This window comes from Pseudonaja textilis, chromosome 5 (assembly GCF_049901715.1).
Source record: "Pseudonaja textilis isolate UNSWEBS1 chromosome 5, rPseTex1.2, whole genome shotgun sequence".
Classification (NCBI taxonomy): Eukaryota; Metazoa; Chordata; class Lepidosauria; order Squamata; family Elapidae; genus Pseudonaja; species Pseudonaja textilis.
Window position 1 is genome coordinate 29,114,293 of NC_141994.1, and position 19,045 is coordinate 29,133,337.

A 19,045-nucleotide genomic window follows, 5' to 3' on the forward strand; every position below is an offset into this window, starting at 1 on the left:
CCCACCAATTGCAAAGACAGGGAACAATGGCTGGGTGTGGCGGGTGGGCAAAAGCAGGCTTCAGGCAGCCATATTGTATATGCGGGATAAGGACTGACTGGGTGGGGAGGAAAGGGGTGGGCGGAGAGGGGTGGGACCAGCCAGTGATGCAATTTGCCAGTTCTCCAAACTGCACAGAATCATAACAGCTGGTTTTATAGAACCGGTCCAAACTGGTAGAATCCCACCTCTGCAGCTATGATAAATAGGTATCTAACAGTCACAAGTGACTCATACCTTTTTTTCTTTTCAAAATGCATCTAATGAAATGTCTCTTCTGAAACCTACAATAAAGTTGTTAAGTTTGAGCAATGAGAGGCTGAACCAGAGCATGAGTGCAACAGTACTTTATTTTACAAATAAAGGGCTGACCGTGCTTGCCAAGCCTGGAACTGGCTCGCAGCAATCAGCAAGCAGTTGGACCCCGCAGCCTGCTTTTATAGCTGGCTGCTGGGGAGAACCAACCAATGGGAATGGGGGAATATCGCCCACACAAAGTGAGTGGACCTGAGTGAGAACTCCTTGAGTCCTCAGGACATAACACCCCTTCCCCCCAGATGCGAACACGCATAGTCCTTGAGGTAGACGGGGGGTTTGTGTTGGCGCCCGGAGCGGCGCAACTCGGGAACATTGTCTGTCTGTTCGGTATCAGTCTGTGACGGTTGAGCCGGCATAGTGTCGCCAACACTCTCTCTGGACTGGGCATCCTCGGAAACCACCGGGTTGGTTACTGGGGTCGAGCTCTCGTGGGTTGGATCAGGTTGGTCAACTCTCTGGGCGCTGTTGTCCGAGTTTGGGCTGACCGGAATGACCGCTGGCGCAGACTGGTCGCTGGGTGCAGTGTGGCTGGGCGGCGGATGAGACGGTTCCCCTTCGACTGGAGACTCTGGATTCTTGTTTGCGAGGTTGCTGAGGCACCTTCTGAGTTGGTCTATGTGTCTCCTCCAGACGCGACCATCCTCCAGCCTGACTCTATACGATCTCGGCCCGGTGACGGCGATGACCTCGCCCGGAATCCAAAGTGGGTCCCCAGCGAAATTCCTTGCGAATATCGGCTCCTGTAACATAAAATGTCTAACCCCGAAGTGGAAGCGAGGGAGAGTCAGGGCAGTATTGTGGGTGCAGTCTATCTAATACAGTCCTCAGGCGCCGGCCCATCAGAAGTTCCGCTGGGGACTTATTGGTGACTGCACAGGGGTTGAGTGCTGGCTCATCAGGAACCGTGAGAGTTTGTGGTGCCAGTCATCTCTGCCAAACCTAGCGAGGGCCTCTTTGGTGGTCCTGACGGCCCTTTCAGCCAACCCATTACTCGCAGGGTGAAATGGGGCTGTGAAAATGTGGCGAATGCCTAGGTTGGCTGCAAAACGGCTGAATTCTACTGATGCGAACTGTGGGCCATTATCGGAGACCAAGGAGTCGGGTAGTCCATGTGTAACGAACAGGCGCGTTAACACGTTGGTGATTGCTAGTGTGGTGGTCGTGGATAGCTGTGCCACGTCTATCCATTTGGAATAAGCGTCCACGACCACTAGGAACATCTTTCCATGCACGGGCCGGCCAGATCGATATGGGTTCTAGACCAAGGGCGCTGGCGCTCTCCCATCTGGTAGGGGTGGCGATGGGGGAGCAGGACGGGATTCCTGGCAAATGCTGCAGGAACTTACCCAATTGACAATGTCCTCGTCTAGACCCGGCCACCACACGTAGCTGCGTGCTAATGCCTTCATTCTCACAATGCCGGGGTGTCCCTCGTGCAACGCCTCCAGGACTCGGGTACGCAGCGAGGTCGGAATGACCACTCGAGTGCCCCACAGTAGACAACCCTGCAAACTGGACAGCTCCTGCATGCGAGTCTTAAAGGGTGCGAATTTGTTATCAACGTTGCCTCCCGGCCACCCCCTCCTCACCCAGTCGAGCACCTGGGCGGCGTTTGGTCTGCCTTGGTTTTGGCGGCGATGTCAAGGGCGGTGATGGGCAGGTCCAACTGGGTGATTTCGAAAATGGCATTGACAGGAGCTGGGTCTTCAGCCGGAGCGGGTAAGGGGCAGCGACTGAGAGCGTCAGCGTGGGATAGAGTTTTGCCCGGGCGGTGGATAAGTTTGTATGAGTAGGCCGCTAGGAAAAGTGTCCACCATGTCATCCTAGGGGAGAGGACTTGAGGTGTCTGTTTGTCGCCGGCCAGTAGGCCCAGGAGGGGCTTATGGTCGGTGACCAGTTCGAAGAAGTGGCCAAAAAGGAATTCGTGAAACTTTTTCACGGCTGCAACAGCTGCTAGGGCTTCCTTGTCTATTTGGCTGTAATTTCGCTCCGTGGCCGAGAGCGTCCTGGAGAAAAAGGCGATGGGGGCCTCGGCGCCATTGGCGAGTCGGTGACTAAGGACCGCCCCAATTCCAAAAGGGGATGCGTCTGCTGCCAGTACTAAAGGAAGGTTGGGGTCGAATTGGATGAGCACTGCCTCTGACGTAAGTAGTGATTTGACGGCGTTAAACGCCTGGTCTTCTTTGTGCCCCCAGTGCCACGGTGACTTTTTGTCTAGTAATCTGTGTAGGGGTTCGGCTACTGAGGCTTTATGGGGCAAGAAGGATGCATAAAAGTTTAGGAGCCCCAAGAAAGCTTGTAGCTCCGTTTTGGAGGTCGGTGTGGGAGCTTCGTGGATCGCCCTAACCTTGGACTCCAGGGGGTGAATGCCAGAGGCGTCAATTTTATAACCCAGAAAGTCCACCTGTCTAGTGGCAATGGCGCATTTTTCTTTTTTTTAACTTGAGGCCATGCTGTCTGAACCTCTCTAACACTGCTCGCACTCTCTGGAAGAGTTGGGGTCTGTCCCTGGCCGAGACCAAGATGTCGTCGAAGTAGGGTACTACACCAGGGAGGCCCTGTAAAATCCGCTCCATGAGGGACTGAAAAATACCCGGGGCAACACTTACGCCAAATTGGAGATGCTTGCATCGGAAGGCACCCCTGTGAGTGACGATGGTCTGAAGTTCCGCTGTTTGGTTATCAACAGGGAACTGTTGATATGCTTGAGACATGTCCAATTTAGCAAAAATACTGCCCGGTTCGAATGTGTGCAATAAGTGCTGAATGACGGGCACAGGGTAGGCGCTAACTTGTAAATATTTATTGATTGTTGTCTTGTAGTCCCAGCAAATTCTCAGGCTACCATCTTTTTTGAGGGGTGTGACAATGGGCGTCTCCCACTTGGCGAAATCTGTTGGCTCAATGACCCCTTGTTTTAGTAGTTTATCCAATTCAGCGTCTAGTTTTGGTCGAATAGCAAATGGAACTCTACGTGGTTTTAATCTGATTGGGACTGCCTGGGGTCAACGGTGAATGAGATGGGGTTCCATTATAACACCCCAGCTCCTCGCTGAACACATCTGCGTAGTCAGCGAATAAGGAGTCAGTGTCTGAGGTTGAGACAGCATGGACTCCTGTTAACCCTAGGCCGAGGTGGGGAAACCAATCGAGCCCCAATAAGGTGGGTAGATTGCCGTTAACTACCACTAGAGGTAGGTGGCCTTTAAAAGCTCTAAAACTGACAAAGAACTTGCCTCTGCCGATCACGGGAATGGCCTTCCCCTGGTAGTCCTTCAGACCGAACTGGCATCTCTGAAGCCGGGTAGTAGATAGGCTGGGGTGGAGTCTCTTGAGGGTGTTCCACGAGATTATTGAGAGCGCTGACCCTGTGTCAACCTCCATGTGGCACGGTTTACCTTCTAGGGAAACGGAGAGAGAAATTTTACTAACAGTGTGGCAAGTACGCCTGGCAAGGCGGTGCGTGCGACAGTTTAATACTTGCCTCTGTGGTCCCGAGTGCGAGGACGGGGGTCTGTGTGCAGCGCTTTGGGGGGCTTGGCAGACTCTCGCAATGTGCCCCCTCTTATGGCAGTTGTTGCAAACGGCTCCTTTAAACTTGCAGGTGGCCCTTTGATGTGATCCCCCACAGGCTAGGCACAGTGTGATGTGCTTGGGTGGACCGGTGTATTCTTGTTTGGCCCCTACCTGCGACCGCCTGTCATTGGTGAGGCGGTGGACATCGTTCTCATCGTTGTGGCCTTCCTCCGCTTCCACCTCTTCGGAATGGACTGGGAACGATGCTAGCTTGGCACTTGGGCCCTGAATTTCGGTGGCTGAGTTCGTTGCTAGCTCAGCTGCTAGGGCCTCCTCTACCGCTTGCGCGAGGTTGAGGTCTTTTTTAGCTAGCAGGCGCCTCTGTAGGTTGAGATCCTTGACCCCACAAACTAATTGATCAAGGAGCATGTCCTCCAGGTATGTTCCAAACCCGCAGTGCAGGGCTGCTGTTCTGAGGGCGGCCATATATTGATTGATGGTCTCCTTACTTGATTGCTTCCTCATACGGAACGTGAACCTCCTGGCGATTTGTGAAGGCCTGGGAGCGTAGTGGTTAGTGAGGATCTCAAGCAACTCGGACCACGGAACGTTTTTCAATTCTCTCGGCGCTACGAGTGCTGCGGCGGTATCGTAAACGGTGGCTCCGCAGTAGATTAGGAAATAGGATTTTTTCCGATGCTCTCCCGCATCCGCCAGGCCGACCGCATCGATGTAATGATTGAATCGGTTCTTATACGATTCCCACTTCTCTTCGTCTGGTTTAAACGCCGGGAATACTGGGTTGGAACTCATGGTGCTGGAACGGCTGGGCTACCTGCGGAAAAATCTCTCTGGGACTACGAGTGCTCGTGAGTTACTAGTGATATCAGCTCTGGAGAGGTTTTTTGCTACCCTCACTTTCTCTCTCTGGGTTACCACGGCTGCTAGCCGTTGGAGGTGTCTTGATTCGCGCCAAAAAAAGTGGGCGTTAGTGACTCTCTACAGCGCTGTGCTGTGATTCCTACTGGCTCGAAATTCAAATGACACCCGTTTGAATTTCGCGCCAAATGCAGAGCGGCTGCGGCTCGCAGCGCTTCACTTTCCCCGTAGCGGGGCTAACAAGCGGCTACAGACGCTTCTAACTTTTTGAATCAGACCGCTTTCTCTGGCTGCGGATCTGCGTTTGCTCTTTTTGATCGCTCGTTTTGTTAGCTGACCGCTCTCTCTGGCTGCGGATCAGCGTTTCCCTTATCGCCAGCCGATCGCTCTCTCTGGGCTGCGGATCGGTGGCTAGTGACTCAGCGGTTGCAAGGTGCATCTGGTAGCCATCCCACCCTCGTCGCCAGTGTTAAGTTTGAGCAATGAGAGGCTGAACCAGAGCATGAGTGCAACAGTACTTTATTTTACAAATAAAGGGCTGACCGTGCTTGCCAAGCCTGGAACTGGCTCGCAGCAATCAGCAAGCAGTTGGACCCCGCAGCCTGCTTTTATAGCTGGCTGCTGGGGAGAACCAACCAATGGGAATGGGGGAATATCGCCCACACAAAGTGAGTGGACCTGAGTGAGAACTCCTTGAGTCCTCAGGACATAACAAAAGTCATTATGCAGATAGATGTTCTCTGTTTCATCAGTTTTTTTCTTTGATTTATTGCATGTTTTGGTACATATGACTTACTTGGTTTATTGTGCAATTAATTAAATTGAATCTTTCTTTGTTAATCTGCAATCTAACTGCGATCAATCTGCCACAATTAGACACTTTTCCCTCTTATTCCCAAGAACTAATGCTGAACTAAGTTATTATTACTTTATCTAGATCAGGGGTGTCAAATTCAATTTCATTGAGGGCCGCATCAGGGTTATGTTTGTCTTCAGGGGGCTGGGGGAGCATGGCCAGGGTTAACATGGCCAGCTTGACATCACTTGTGTTGGGGCACTGGGGGACCAGTGAAAACAGGCTCTTCTAGTGAAAACAGGCTCCCGAGCTCTGTTTCCAGCTGTGATGGCCTCCTGCAACTCTTTGCCAGTGAAAACAGAGCTTGGGAGGGCTGCATGCAGCCTTCCCGAGCTCTGTTTCACTGGCAGAAGCACCGCAGGCCTGTCCTTCACTGTTTCCAGGGTAGCCCTGTGGGCCAGATCTAAGCACCCTGCGGGCCAGATCTGGCCTGCAGGCCTTGAGTTTGATACCCTTGGGCTAGATCATGTCTTTAATACAGCATTCCCTGTATTAATCCTTCAATGCCTGATTCAAAAGTCCTAAGTTCAAATTTTGAAGTGTTTTACTTTGTCCAATATATTTTCTAAGAAACATTGAAGTATAAATTATTGTAGCAAAATAGAAAATTACCAATAATTGATCAGTATTTTCAGAAAACCCGAGAAGAATAAAATCCTATTAAATGGGACTGAATTGCCTTAAGTCCAAACACAAGTTGGCTCATATTAATACGTAAGAGCCATATTTCATGATATTTGGGGAAATAATGGAAAGGGATAAGCGGAAGGTCTTGTTTACAATGATGTAATTAAAAACATTTTCTCTTGTTTATGGTGCTCTGTCAAAAGTGACTAAGACTCTCTAAATTATAAATGCTGCAAGGATAAGTGGGATTGACACAAATGTCACCCAAACAAGTATCAATTCAAAATTCAACAATTTGATCTGAAATTACCACTTTTGTCAGACAAAAATCAGCAACATCTATTAAGTCATTTTCTTAATGTGATTTACTGCTCCCTTTCACTTATTTTTCACAACCCACTTAGATATTTAGAAATATCTATCATGTAACTTTGCAGGCTTTTCTCCCTTCATAAACCTGTCACTAGTTGATAGCTGGGTGAAATGAGCCATTCTAAATTGCATCAAAAAATTGTCTCCATTCTCTGAAAACATAAAGAAACAATTTACACAGACAGCACGGAAATAACAAACTAGTGAATCTGAAAAAGAACATCATCAGATCTACATGGACAAATTAGTGAAATGAACAAATTAGTGAAACACAAATTAGCTGTGTTTGTGCATCCGTGTATGATGTAAAGTTACATTGTATTCATAAATATTCATTTTTCTTATACTCTGACTTTCTTCCTAGGTGTTAGTCCTTATCTTCTCAATTATCCTATTTTTGTAATTTAGGTAGATCCATAAACAGTAATGGAAAAACTTGGTCTGTTTTCTTGAAGATACCATAAATTACAGAGAACAATATCTCCTGCCTATTGCTACCATTATGCTAAAAACTTCCTGCTTAAAGGTATAATAACTGGTCAAAAGCCATAATTACACTGAGATTTGAAACTGAGTCTTTCCAATACTAATAGGGCAATATTCTAAAGAAGTCTCCCCTCTTTATTCTGTTCCTGTCAATGCAGTTCTTATCAATTGTGATAAACTAAATCAGAGTTTCTGTGCTATTACCAAACTTCCAGGTAAATAAAAGTATGAGGAAGTTTCCTTCAGAAAATAATGAGTTTTATGAAAATCATATGAAATTTTAAAGCTGTTCTCTCATTCTCTAGATAGATAGGTAGGTAGGTAGGTAGGTAGGTAGGTAGGTAGATAGATAGATAGATAGATAGATGATAGATAGATAGATAGATAGATAGATAGATAGATAGATAGATAGATAGATAGATAGATAGATAGACAGATGATAGATGTAGATATATATATAGACAGAGACAGCGTCTATGTGTCTGTGTATGCATATGTATGTCTGTATGTATGTATTCATATATCACCATAAGTCAAAATCAAAACCAGACAATTATGTTTTAGGGTGATGTGTGCTGGGATTCAGCATGTGAAGAAATACAGTATTTGGAAATTTGGGGTCTATATGTTTTCACTTTTTTGCAATGCTCCACCTGGTGAGGTTTTGAATGAAGTTGGAAGATGCAAGCTAAACTTTGGCAACAGTGACTGAATCTTTCTTACAATTTTGCTTTAAGACTAAGCACTTAAAATCACTCCTTTTTATTTTCTTTTTCCACATACACCATTTAACTTCATACTTTCAAAACTGTTCATTTTGATCAATAAAATAAAATGTACCATGTGATTAATGTGTGTGACAAAAATGTGCATGTAGATTTATCATAGATGTCATTTTATTTTTTTGTTATATTTATTTATTAAATTAAACTTATTGCTATCCCATTGTTATTGTAAAGAACCTGCTCAACAGCTAAGGTTTTTGGAAATGGTGAGCTGTTGTCTTCTTCCTAGGGCTGAAAAAGTCACTTAACTGACTTTGTGGCCAAAGACGGATTGGAACTGAAACTAGTGTCCTAATTTTTAGCCAGCTGCTTATAACTATTACACCAAACTACTTCCATTGTTTTTGAGAGATAATTAGTTCTTAAAATAGTTTTCTATTCACAGTTTTTAATTTCTTCACTCTTACACGTGGCTTTAGTAATTGAACATAGATTGAGTAAGGTGACAAAACACTGAAGTCCAAGGTTGAAATATTTCAGAATCAATATCATGAAGAAACCATTAAGATAAACTATTTTAGCTGCCATTGTCAATTTTGTGCCAAGCATATGATTCACTCTAAATTAGATAGCTGGGATTTGCGGCAATTCAAATGTTGCTGAATGTGAACTACCAAGGTGCCTTCTTATTGGTCTGTGCTGGCTATAGCTGTTAGGAGCTATAGTTAAGTGTGATCAGGCTTGCATATAAATGAGATGGGCAGCCATATAAATTTGATAAATAAATAAAATAAACAGATCATGATGGCTATAATTTGACGGACCAAAGATCTGAATGGGAATAGCAGTAGGACTGGGTTATTGTGTTTCTTTTTATGCTGCCCACATTTGGCCTGAAAATTAAATACAGATGTTATTTGTAAAATAATGAGGGAGTTTTTTTGACATTCCTAAAATAGTAGAACAGTCTTTATCTTTTGTATTATCTAATAATAGCTTTTGCTGGCCTGTGTAAATAGAAATTGTTTTATTTAAAAGCCAAATGAAAATGCTTTTGCTTTTTAAAGCCTCACTTTTTACAATGACAGATTAAGTCATGTTATTTGAAAGTACTACATACAAAATGCATGAATATGTTAATGTGGTGATTTGGAAATAGGGGGAATACTGAAAGTTTCTATGCTGCGTATTTACATTTGTCTTTGCCTCACTAATGAATGTTTAATAGGGGAATATATTAATTTTCAAAGTTTATCACTCCAAGCAAAACATTCTACCATTAAGTTCATGGTTGTGATTTCATAATCCACAAAAATTACGTTCATTTTCTAAATTCATATATTCCTAACAATTTAACTCTTAATTTTTGTTTAGTTTCATAGAGTTTGTCAGCCAATCTCTAATGTTTCTCTTTTCTTTAAATATTGCTGTGAATGTTTTCCCACAACTCCATTGTGACAGTACTGGTTGATGCGATTCATGTTGATAAAGACTAATTAGAAATGATTAATATAGCCTAAATACTGGATCAGAATTTTTGTTTTATTGACAGGTAAACCTAATGCTATACCTATAAAGTATGTTGAACAAACTGTATTAAAACAAATACTGTACAGAAAATATGATCATTTTGTGGCCAATTTTAAAGCTTTTCATAAAATGTTTGAATGGAAAAATAATGTTTTGTCAGCATTAATCTTAAACTATTTCTGACAACCTGGGATGCAAACATTAATTCACAAATAATTGCATTTATAACATGGCTACTGCTTAAAAAGTCCAGAGTAGTTAATAGCATAAAATTCACAAGAGCAGTTGATATTAAGATCAGATAAGTCCTTGTACACTTTTGAATAATCAACATTATCATTATTATCATTGTCATAAAATTAAATTGAGTCTGAATCAAACAGTTCATTTGGCAGACCTAGTATAAGCCGTTATAACTAAAGTTTAGAGAAGAAATCCTTCCTTGCCATTGATGAAGCTGAACCATAGGTAGTTGTCGAAGGTTGCTCTTGAGCAATCAATCCAGGGAAAGATTGGCCTACTTAGTTGGTATCCTCTTCTTGGATTTTAGATTGGTTTTAAATTTTGCTTGTTGTTAATTGGCATTTTAAATTTGTGTTATAAAGTTTCTTTATATTACATTATCTGTCTATCTATCTAACTATCTATCTATCTATCTATCTATCTATCTATCTGTGATGACCCAGAGTATCTCAGAAATACAACAAAAACCAAAACATAAATAAACGTCCTTTAATGCCTTCAACTTGGCTTCACTGTTTAATTGTTCACAGTGGAGGAGTAAACTATTTTCAAAATAACATTTCAAAGGAAAGAAACACAGTTCAAATTCAAAGAGCCAATAATGAAGCAAAAACCAAAAACAAACTGCACTGAATAAAATTCCATGACAGACCAGGATAGATAATTGCCAACTTCAGGAAGATAACCAGGGACATTCCGTTGGAAGAACGCCAACCAAGATAAACCTTCTTTAGGAATAAAACACTAATTTGTCTCCAGCATCTGTCAGCAGACAGGTCCAAACTCTTATGCAAATCTCACACCTGCAGCCCATGAAGAGGATCATGGCCCTCTCCTCCCAAGTAGACCACATTTTACCCTGATCCTCTCCTCCCTGCATGCCCTAGGATGGATAAGGGATGGGCCTGGGTCCTCCTCTGACTGCTCAGAGTCAGTCTCCACCAAGGGCATGACAGTATCTATCTGTCTATCTATCTATCTATCTATCTATCTATCTATCTATCTATCTAACTATCTATCTATCTATCTATCTATTTTCTATCTGTCACAACTACTACATCTTTATATCAGGCCAAACATTTTCTCCACATCTTAATGAGTAATAATGGCTATAAGTCAAGAACTACCTGTAGTATATCTTTAACTAATAATTAATAATTACATTTCTAGATCCCTAGTGCTTTATTTGTTCACTTTATTTTATTTTATATACATTGTGTAATGTGCATTATCTGTCCAAATGCTTGTTCAGAAAGGTAGTTGTCAGATCCATGTATCTGCCATATTCAATGGAAGAAGAAGGGGGGAGTTGGTACAAGTAATCCTTTTTGATGTAACCTGAATATCTTAAGTCTTGTATTGAATCTGTATAATTTGCACATGATATACAACTGGGGGACTGGAGCCAGATGTCTGGAAACCTGTCACCTCTTGGAGAGATAGCAAGAGGAGAAGGGGCCATAAAAAAATCCAGTTCTGAAAAAAACTTCCTGGGAAACTTTTCTAAGATATGTTCCCAGAAAAGGGGGGGAAATTAACATGTTGTCTCTTTGTTTGACTAAATCCACACCAGAATAAGGGGAGGGGTTCTAACTCACTTTACCTATTACTGTATGCCTGGAAGCACCTTAGATTCTGCTTTGACTAGTACCTGGATTACTTGCTTTCAATAAATAATTCCTTTTGAAGTACCTAACTTTCAGAAGTTCATTCTTATCGGCTGAAAGGAAAAAGTCCGGTGCTTGCAGTCTTGGTTCAGCATGTATGACAAGTTTGCCAGAAGTTTCACTTTCACATCTAAAGGCACTCATGAACATTTAACCTGGGAAATTATCGTAACAGAACTAATAAGTCCAAAGAAAATGGGACAGAGAGTTAGTCATTTTTAGTTTCTCCTGACAAGCTATTTATTGCACTGAGGGTTGATTTTGTTATTTGGCAAGCAGAGAATATTAATGAAACATTTGCAGAAGAGCAATCTATGCAGGTTGACTATGATTGACTAAAATCTACAGTGCATTATATCAAGATGAATTATTTGTCATGACCTTTCCTCTGACCTTTTTATTGCTACGTTCACCCTTTTTAAAGGCAGAATATGTGTGCACATTGCTACCTGCCTTTTTCTCCCAGGCCTGTTGCATTTGTTATATTTGCGCATTTTCAAGCTGGATCCAAATTGCATTTATTTGCCCTGATCCAGCTGGTGCTCATAGTATTCAATCACGATAAAAAAGACACAAGACAATACATGTACGGAATCTAATATAAATATTGAAAGTTGTTCAAAACAGCATGTGCCATAATGTGTTTATTACTTCCTCCAATCTTTGCAAGCAGTAGCTGCAGTTTGGGAAAAGGAACAGGATGAAATTAATTTCCATTTCTCTCTGTTGTCCTTCAAACAGTTCATAAGTGACATTTTTGTTCTTTTTAATAAAAATATTTTGCACATACTGCTCTATTCAATCAGAGGGTTTCAAATGAAATAATGCAATGATAGTCCATTTATGATTTTGCAATTGTTCTTAAATTATTATTTACAATATTACTGGGAACTTAGGCAAGGCGTCTTCTGCAGTTTTAGTAAAGTAAATGGAAATCATACCAATGGAAACAGGAGAAAAAATATTTTCCATTAGCCTTCAGGGGATTATGAAAATAGAAAAGGTGATTCGTATGAATGCTCCAATGGACTGATTCACAAGTGTTATTCTCCTGACAGTTTTAATTCTCACATTGGTAGTCTTGGTGGGGGGAGTCAAATGTCAGTTTCCCACATGATATTCTTTTATCTGATACAAACAATAGCTGTCAGTGAAAGCCAAATTGGGAAAAAAATTGAAAACCAGTTTTTGATCTAATTAAATTTTTTAAAAAATCAGAAAATCAAGAGAACTTAAGTATCTTTGTGCTTTTTTGGATTTTGGTGTCCTAACTAGCCATACATTCCTGGATCTATGGATTCATGTTTATTGTCCCTGATCATTATCCATCAATCATATAGAAAATACTTCTATCATAAAATGCTGCCACCTGTGTATATAAATTAGAAATTATTAGCAATCATTTTTCTGGATCTGGACATAAAGGGAATTTTTTAATAATAACAGTTCATTTATTTGCTAATATACAGAATACGAAAGTGGGAGGAAAAAAACTCCTTCCTACCCATCCCCCACTAACAGTTGCAAAACTGCGTAAAGCAAAACAAATGTGCTGGATCTAAAAGTCAAATAAAAAATTCACAATTTAAGATCCTAGAATATAAATGCTTCATACCCGGTACTAAAAAGAGCACACAAGGCACCAGAAACTATCTTCAGGGTAGATATTTCACAAGCAGAGTGCCATCACAAGCAGACACATTCTACATTGTGGTGGTGAGAGAAGAAAGGCTTTTAAAAGCGCTATGTGGATTGCTATATTTAAAGACATTCAAAATTGCTTCAGTGCCACAAAAGCTGGGTGATTTGCTTTGTTAGAACAAAGAAGTAGCAGATGTACCTCCACTAAGCAAATTGTGTCTCCTCCAACCACTTTGTGTTTTCAGTGTGAGAGATAGCTCCATTTAGCCCTCAGGATAGCAGTGTAGTTATCCTGCCTGAAAGTGTGTAGAATGCACATTTACCAGGTAGCTTAGTGGCTATTTCTCTTGAATCTTCATGGAAGTGAATTACCCTTTATGCATAACCCTTAAATTGTTATCCATAACAATTTAGCTTGTCTGTGAGAATTTACCCTAAAATAAATGGCAATGATTCAATAAAAACAATTCCACATATTTATAGCTGTGGAAAATAGGTTTTGATATTGACTGCTGTTATAATATACCGTACATGGTAATATTAATAGTACTTCTGGCCATATTGCACTATTCAGTACTATTAGAATTCTTCACTACTAGAGTACCTATCTAAAGAAGAAGATACCTATTTATTTCATTGGGAAGATAAATATATTTATTTATTATTTTCCATTTATACACCGTTTTCCTTTCTTTTTTCAAATATGTCCCTTATAGTAAAATTGCTAAACTTGTGGTATGTCAAGAAATAGTTGAGCAACTGTTGCACTTTAATCCTGGAATCAACAGCAGGTATATTTTATATAATGGAATTATGAAACTACTATTTCTATTATTCCTAATTCCTGTCTCCTTGTAGTCAACCCTGAAAATCCCAAATCAGTAACAATAATGTGTAATACGTAAATACAAAATGGAGAATTTGGTATCAAAATTAAAGTATGTATATCCAGTTTTGAAAGTGTTTATCATTATTTGACTGCTGATGGCTTTAACAGATTCACAAGGTAAGTTGAAATAGTGGAACTAATTAATAAAAGCCAAATGAGTTCAGGGTACCACTGATCAAAAGATTTAATCAATTGCTATGAAAAAAGTGCATTTCATGACAAAAATTTAAATATTTTGTGCATATGTTATTCATAGAAACCAGCAAATATTTTTGTGATATTATCATCTAGTCTAAATGATACCTTGTACTAAAATCACATATTAATATTTATCAAGTAACTTGCATATTACCGATATGGAAAAACAGAACAGTGGAGACAAGAATCTTCAGATTTAACTATGTTGTAAATTACTTTCTTATTTTAAATAATTAGGAGGTAACATGCTTCTACAGGTCATGGGGAATTTAAAAAAAGGTTATGAACACTTGCCTGAGTAGAAAATCTGTGTGTATTGATTTTTCCCAAGAGATTTGTTACATTATGAAAGCAACATGTAAATTCATAAGAATTTAGCAACTTGGTTCACAACATAGCAAAATAAGCTATGGTTTGTTTCGCCTTCCTTCCTTTGTTAAACTTGCCATTATGCTCAGTTTGTAAGCCATTGGTTATGGTTGCAAACTGCAACAGTTGGCATTCCAAACATGGCTCTCTAGATCTGCCTTGAAGCTTTCTGACAGATGCAAAGTATATGTCCATGTGCATCACTTATCACTTATTTCAAATAGAAAGCATTGCACAGCCCCAAAGTGTGATATATAAAACCAGGCTTTCCATGACTCTTTATGGCATTGTTATTTTTTATTTAATATATTGAAATACTTACCTGGATTGCACAATAATGCAATAGCATAGAAGTTTATTAATGACTCAACAAGTACACTTGAAAATTCATATTAGTTGATATTGCATAGTCTCTTAATGCAATAGCATTTGAGCTGTGCTTGATCATTATCTTTGAAATAAAGGTATTTTTAAAATGAATCATAAAAATATGGCTGACATGGTAGACTATATTGTCTACTTATATCATAAACTCCTTATATCTAGAAACTCCTATTGAATAAGCCAATCTTACTTTGCCAGAAATAATTGAGGCAGATTGGTATTAGCAGAATAAAAGGATCCCTTTATCACCTGTGATCAATTGCTAAATAATATTTTGGTGTTGTGGATCAATGACTTGCAAAAGTCACATCCTACTTAACAAGGATTTTAGCAGTTGCCAAGATTCATCTACTTCTAGTCTTGAAGGCTTGACTATTATAAGCAAATAGTTGTACTTAAATCATACAGTGAGGGCAATGTGTTGTCAGTGGGAAATAACAGCTTTTTGAAATTAGTAATATATTTAATTTCCAGTGACTGTGTGCTATAAAGGAAGACAGCTATTTAAAACACAATGTCTATTTTATTTCTCCCTACAGCATAGTTACAAGAAAAAAAGAAATGCCACCTTCAACAACAGCACCACAGTATGCTCCCCCTGATGGAGGATGGGGTTGGATCGTGGTCTTTGGAGCTTTCATCTCCATTGGATTTTCCTATTCATTCCCTAAAGCCATCACAGTGTTCTTCAAAGAGATACAAGAGATCTTTGGCACATCATATAGTGAGATAGCATGGATATCATCAATCATGTTGGCTGTTATGTATGCAGGAGGTACCAGAAAACTTCTTTTTTGTCTGATATGGGGTCAAAACAAAACAAAATTTTCTTATTAGATTTTCTGGCACACAACCTAAAGTCACTGCTTTGTGGCGCTATCATTCAAATGCTTTAGATGTGTACATCAAAAATAGTTGCAAAATTTAGCATCAAATCATAGTTTAAATATGATTGAAATATAAATTATGTGCATTTGTCTCACTTGCTTTGGGAAGTATGGTTTCTATTATACCACTGAAAGGCTCGATGTTGTCTTCAACTTGAAAAAAGAAAAATACCTTGCTTTTAGACTGTAATCCTATATCCACTTAACCAGAAATAACCTCTATTTATTATAGTTTAATAAATTGTACTGTTTGGGAGAATAGCTGGTGCCTTTTCCTACTCTTTCAACCCCACCAATAATTTATTTGAGGGAGAAAAGGAAGAAAAACATACCTAGATCCATCTGGGAAAAGAAATGTGAAAATCCAAATTTAATCCATTTAGTACATTTGTTAGAAAGAATCAAAATATCACAAAATGTTTTGAGTTTTGAAAGTTCACCACTCTGGTGGATTTCTAAATTTGAAATCATTGGTTTTGTTGGGCAAAAGGGATTAAAAAAGGACTAACGAATGGAAATATGCAAACAAGTAAAGTAAACCATACAATTTAATGTGTAAATGGAGCTAGAATAGGATATCAGGATATCAAAGCAGCTTTAGGAGTTCTTGGAATCTTTATTTCAAGGAAGGAGATAAAACTCTAAGAGAAGGGCAGCCTGTCATTAGATCTCGCATTCCATCTGTTTACCAGCCTTTCCTTCCACTAATTTTTACCTGGGAAGGTCTCCAAAACTGCTGTACTAAGGTAGAAGGAGATCAGTATCCAATATTGTTTTCCATTCTCTAATGTGGAAATCCCATTGCAGCTAAACTAATATGTCCATTTTATTTAATAGTTTATATTGACTGTGTAAATTAAATCTTGAGGATTCATTTTGATAATTTCCACTTCACACAGTAAACTGGGATTCTGATGGGTCCTTTGATTTACTCTGGAGATTATTAGAAAGTTTTCATATCTTTTAATATGCCTAATATCTTGAAATTACTAGGATATCTCTTTTTTGGAAATTCATATTATAGTGCAGACATTTGAACTCTGTTCAAAATAAATTCTGCATCTCACAAATGAAATTTGAAGTACTTTCTACGTTGTACATATAAAATAGGAATTGTAGCATAATTAAGCTGTGTAATTTTTTTTTGTTTTCTTGCTCTAATCATGTGATTTTAACCGTTAGCAGCAGGTAAATTCACCAAAAATAAACATTCTTTGAAGTTATAGTTACCACAAAATAGCTTCCTGTGAAATAAAGTCATTAAACAATCATTGGCAGAAGATAAAACAGGTAAACTATTCAAATAATGAGAGTTATTCCTTTGTGGGGCTTTTTTCTTATCAAAATCTGATTGTTTGATTTCAACCATTTGATGTACGATAGCTTGGAATAAAGCGGGCGGCACATATGGTGCAAGATACCTTATTTATGGCAAGGCAGGACAGATATATTGGAAACGTTGTGGGCACATTCTGTATCTTTTAATACTAATTAAGAGAACCTGAAAAACATTTGAGATCTGACCCACTCATTATGATTTAGTGCTTTGCTTATTAATCTTCACAGTGGGGTCATCAGGTAAATAAGAATCTAGCAGAGGATCTCTGCTTCAGGAGCATTCAACCTTTTGAGGTAATTAGTAGGCATCTGCGTTTCTGTAACAAGATATTCACTTACCTTTCAATATTTGGGGGGAAAAATGAAACTAATAAAAGACATCCAGTAAGGAGCTAAAGGAATGTTAATTATGTTCATCACTTACTTCGTAGTTAAAATAAATGCCATTAAATTACATCAGACCATCTGGCAAATCCATATGGCCTCCTAGATCATGGTTAATTCCAGCAAATAGCTCGAGCGTGGTGTTCACCACTTTAAGAAAGCATAAACAAGATGTGCTAAACTGCAGTGAACAAGATTTGCATTCCTCATGTTCTCTCTTTAGCATGCTCTTGATGTGACCTCTCCATTCAGATCAAACTCTTTCAATAACTAGAACTTCCGGGAGTCTGTAGCTGTTCAAGCAATGTGCATTTCTGAGCTTTGTTTTGGTATAAATGTGGAATGTATTGATTTGATATGTCATAAAACAAAATAAAGCCGAGGGATGCAGGCAGACAATAGTATTTGGAGTTCAATACTGAGGTTTACTCCCAAAGAATCCTTCATTCTGGAAAGGAATAGTTAAGTCTCCATGGGAACTCCTTGTTCTTTAGCCTGAAAAGCACAGTTGATAACTCTGAGTCATTTTACAAATTTAAATTTAAAAACCAATTGAGTTTGTTTTATGAGAAATTTAGGTATTACAATGGTACTGAAAAAAGCAAACTTAGAACTAGGGGTGGGATTCTACAGGTTCTAACCTATTTGCTAGAACCGGTTGTTAACATTCTAAGCAGTTTGGAGAACCGATTGTTAGAAGAAATTACTGGCCTAATCCTGCAAGGAAGGCAGGAAGGAAACATTCTGGTGTTGCTTACAGAAACTTCCTCTCCGTTAATCCTTATTACATCCTTGGCAGGATTAGACTTCCAGGAACTTCTCGGGAGTTTTTTTCCCTTCCTTTGCTTTTCTTGTGTGGAGTGACCATTCAAAGTTACAATGGCACTGAAAAAAGTGACTTATAACCATTTTTCACACTTATGACTGTTGCAGCATCCCCATGGTCACAAGAGGCCAGGAGAGGAGATGCATGCCTCGATGTGACTGATGTTGAGTTGGCCACAACCAGCCACTCACATTTCCACCAAGCCATGTCCACCAACTAAGCCACACCCACGGAACCAGTTGTTAAAAAAATTGAATCCCACCCCTGCTTAGAACCATTTTCCACGCTTACAATGCAGCAGCATTCCCATGGTCACATGATCAAAATTTGGATAACTGATTCATATTTATGACAATTGGAATGTTCTGGGGTCATGTGACTACCTTTTGCGACCTTTTGACAAGAAATGGAGAAGTTAGATTCACTTAACAACTGTAAGAAAGGTTGTAAAATGGAGCAAAATTCACTTAACAACTGTGTCACTTAACAGAAATTTGGGGCTAAATTGCACTTGTAAGTCAAGGACTACCTGTACAATTTGACCTCTTAAGTGCTCTTTAATATTTTATTTCCTTACTATTTTTTATTCTTGGTTTAAATTCTGCATGACCATGACTGTCAGAAACATGACATATGGAAAAGTAACTTTCTTTGTACACCTCCTTAGTGACTGTATCATTTCACCATAAAGTCAATAAAGAAACTCTTAATTAGTCAGATGATGCCCTTAGTGAAATGCAAAGTATAGGAATTCAGTGACAGCTTGGTCATCTCATGCATATATGATCATTGTATTAGTTTAGTGATAAGTCGAAAGAAAACCTGTTTTGCTGCTATTTTCTGCATCATTAACTTCAGCCATTTTCAACAC

General features: G+C 39.8%; 1 protein-coding gene across 4 annotated transcripts in view; it reads left to right on the forward strand.

The window, feature by feature from the left end:
- Positions 1–19,045, forward strand: part of SLC16A7 (solute carrier family 16 member 7) — an 87,214-nt gene that overhangs the window by 47,756 nt on the left and 20,413 nt on the right. For all 4 annotated transcript variants that reach the window (XM_026700406.2, XM_087934430.1, XM_087934429.1 and 1 more), the window contains exon 2: positions 15,279–15,514. In XM_026700406.2, the coding sequence (XP_026556191.1) occupies positions 15,301–15,514 (214 nt within the window). In that variant the 5' untranslated portion in view covers positions 15,279–15,300. The remainder of the gene's footprint in view (positions 1–15,278; positions 15,515–19,045) is intronic.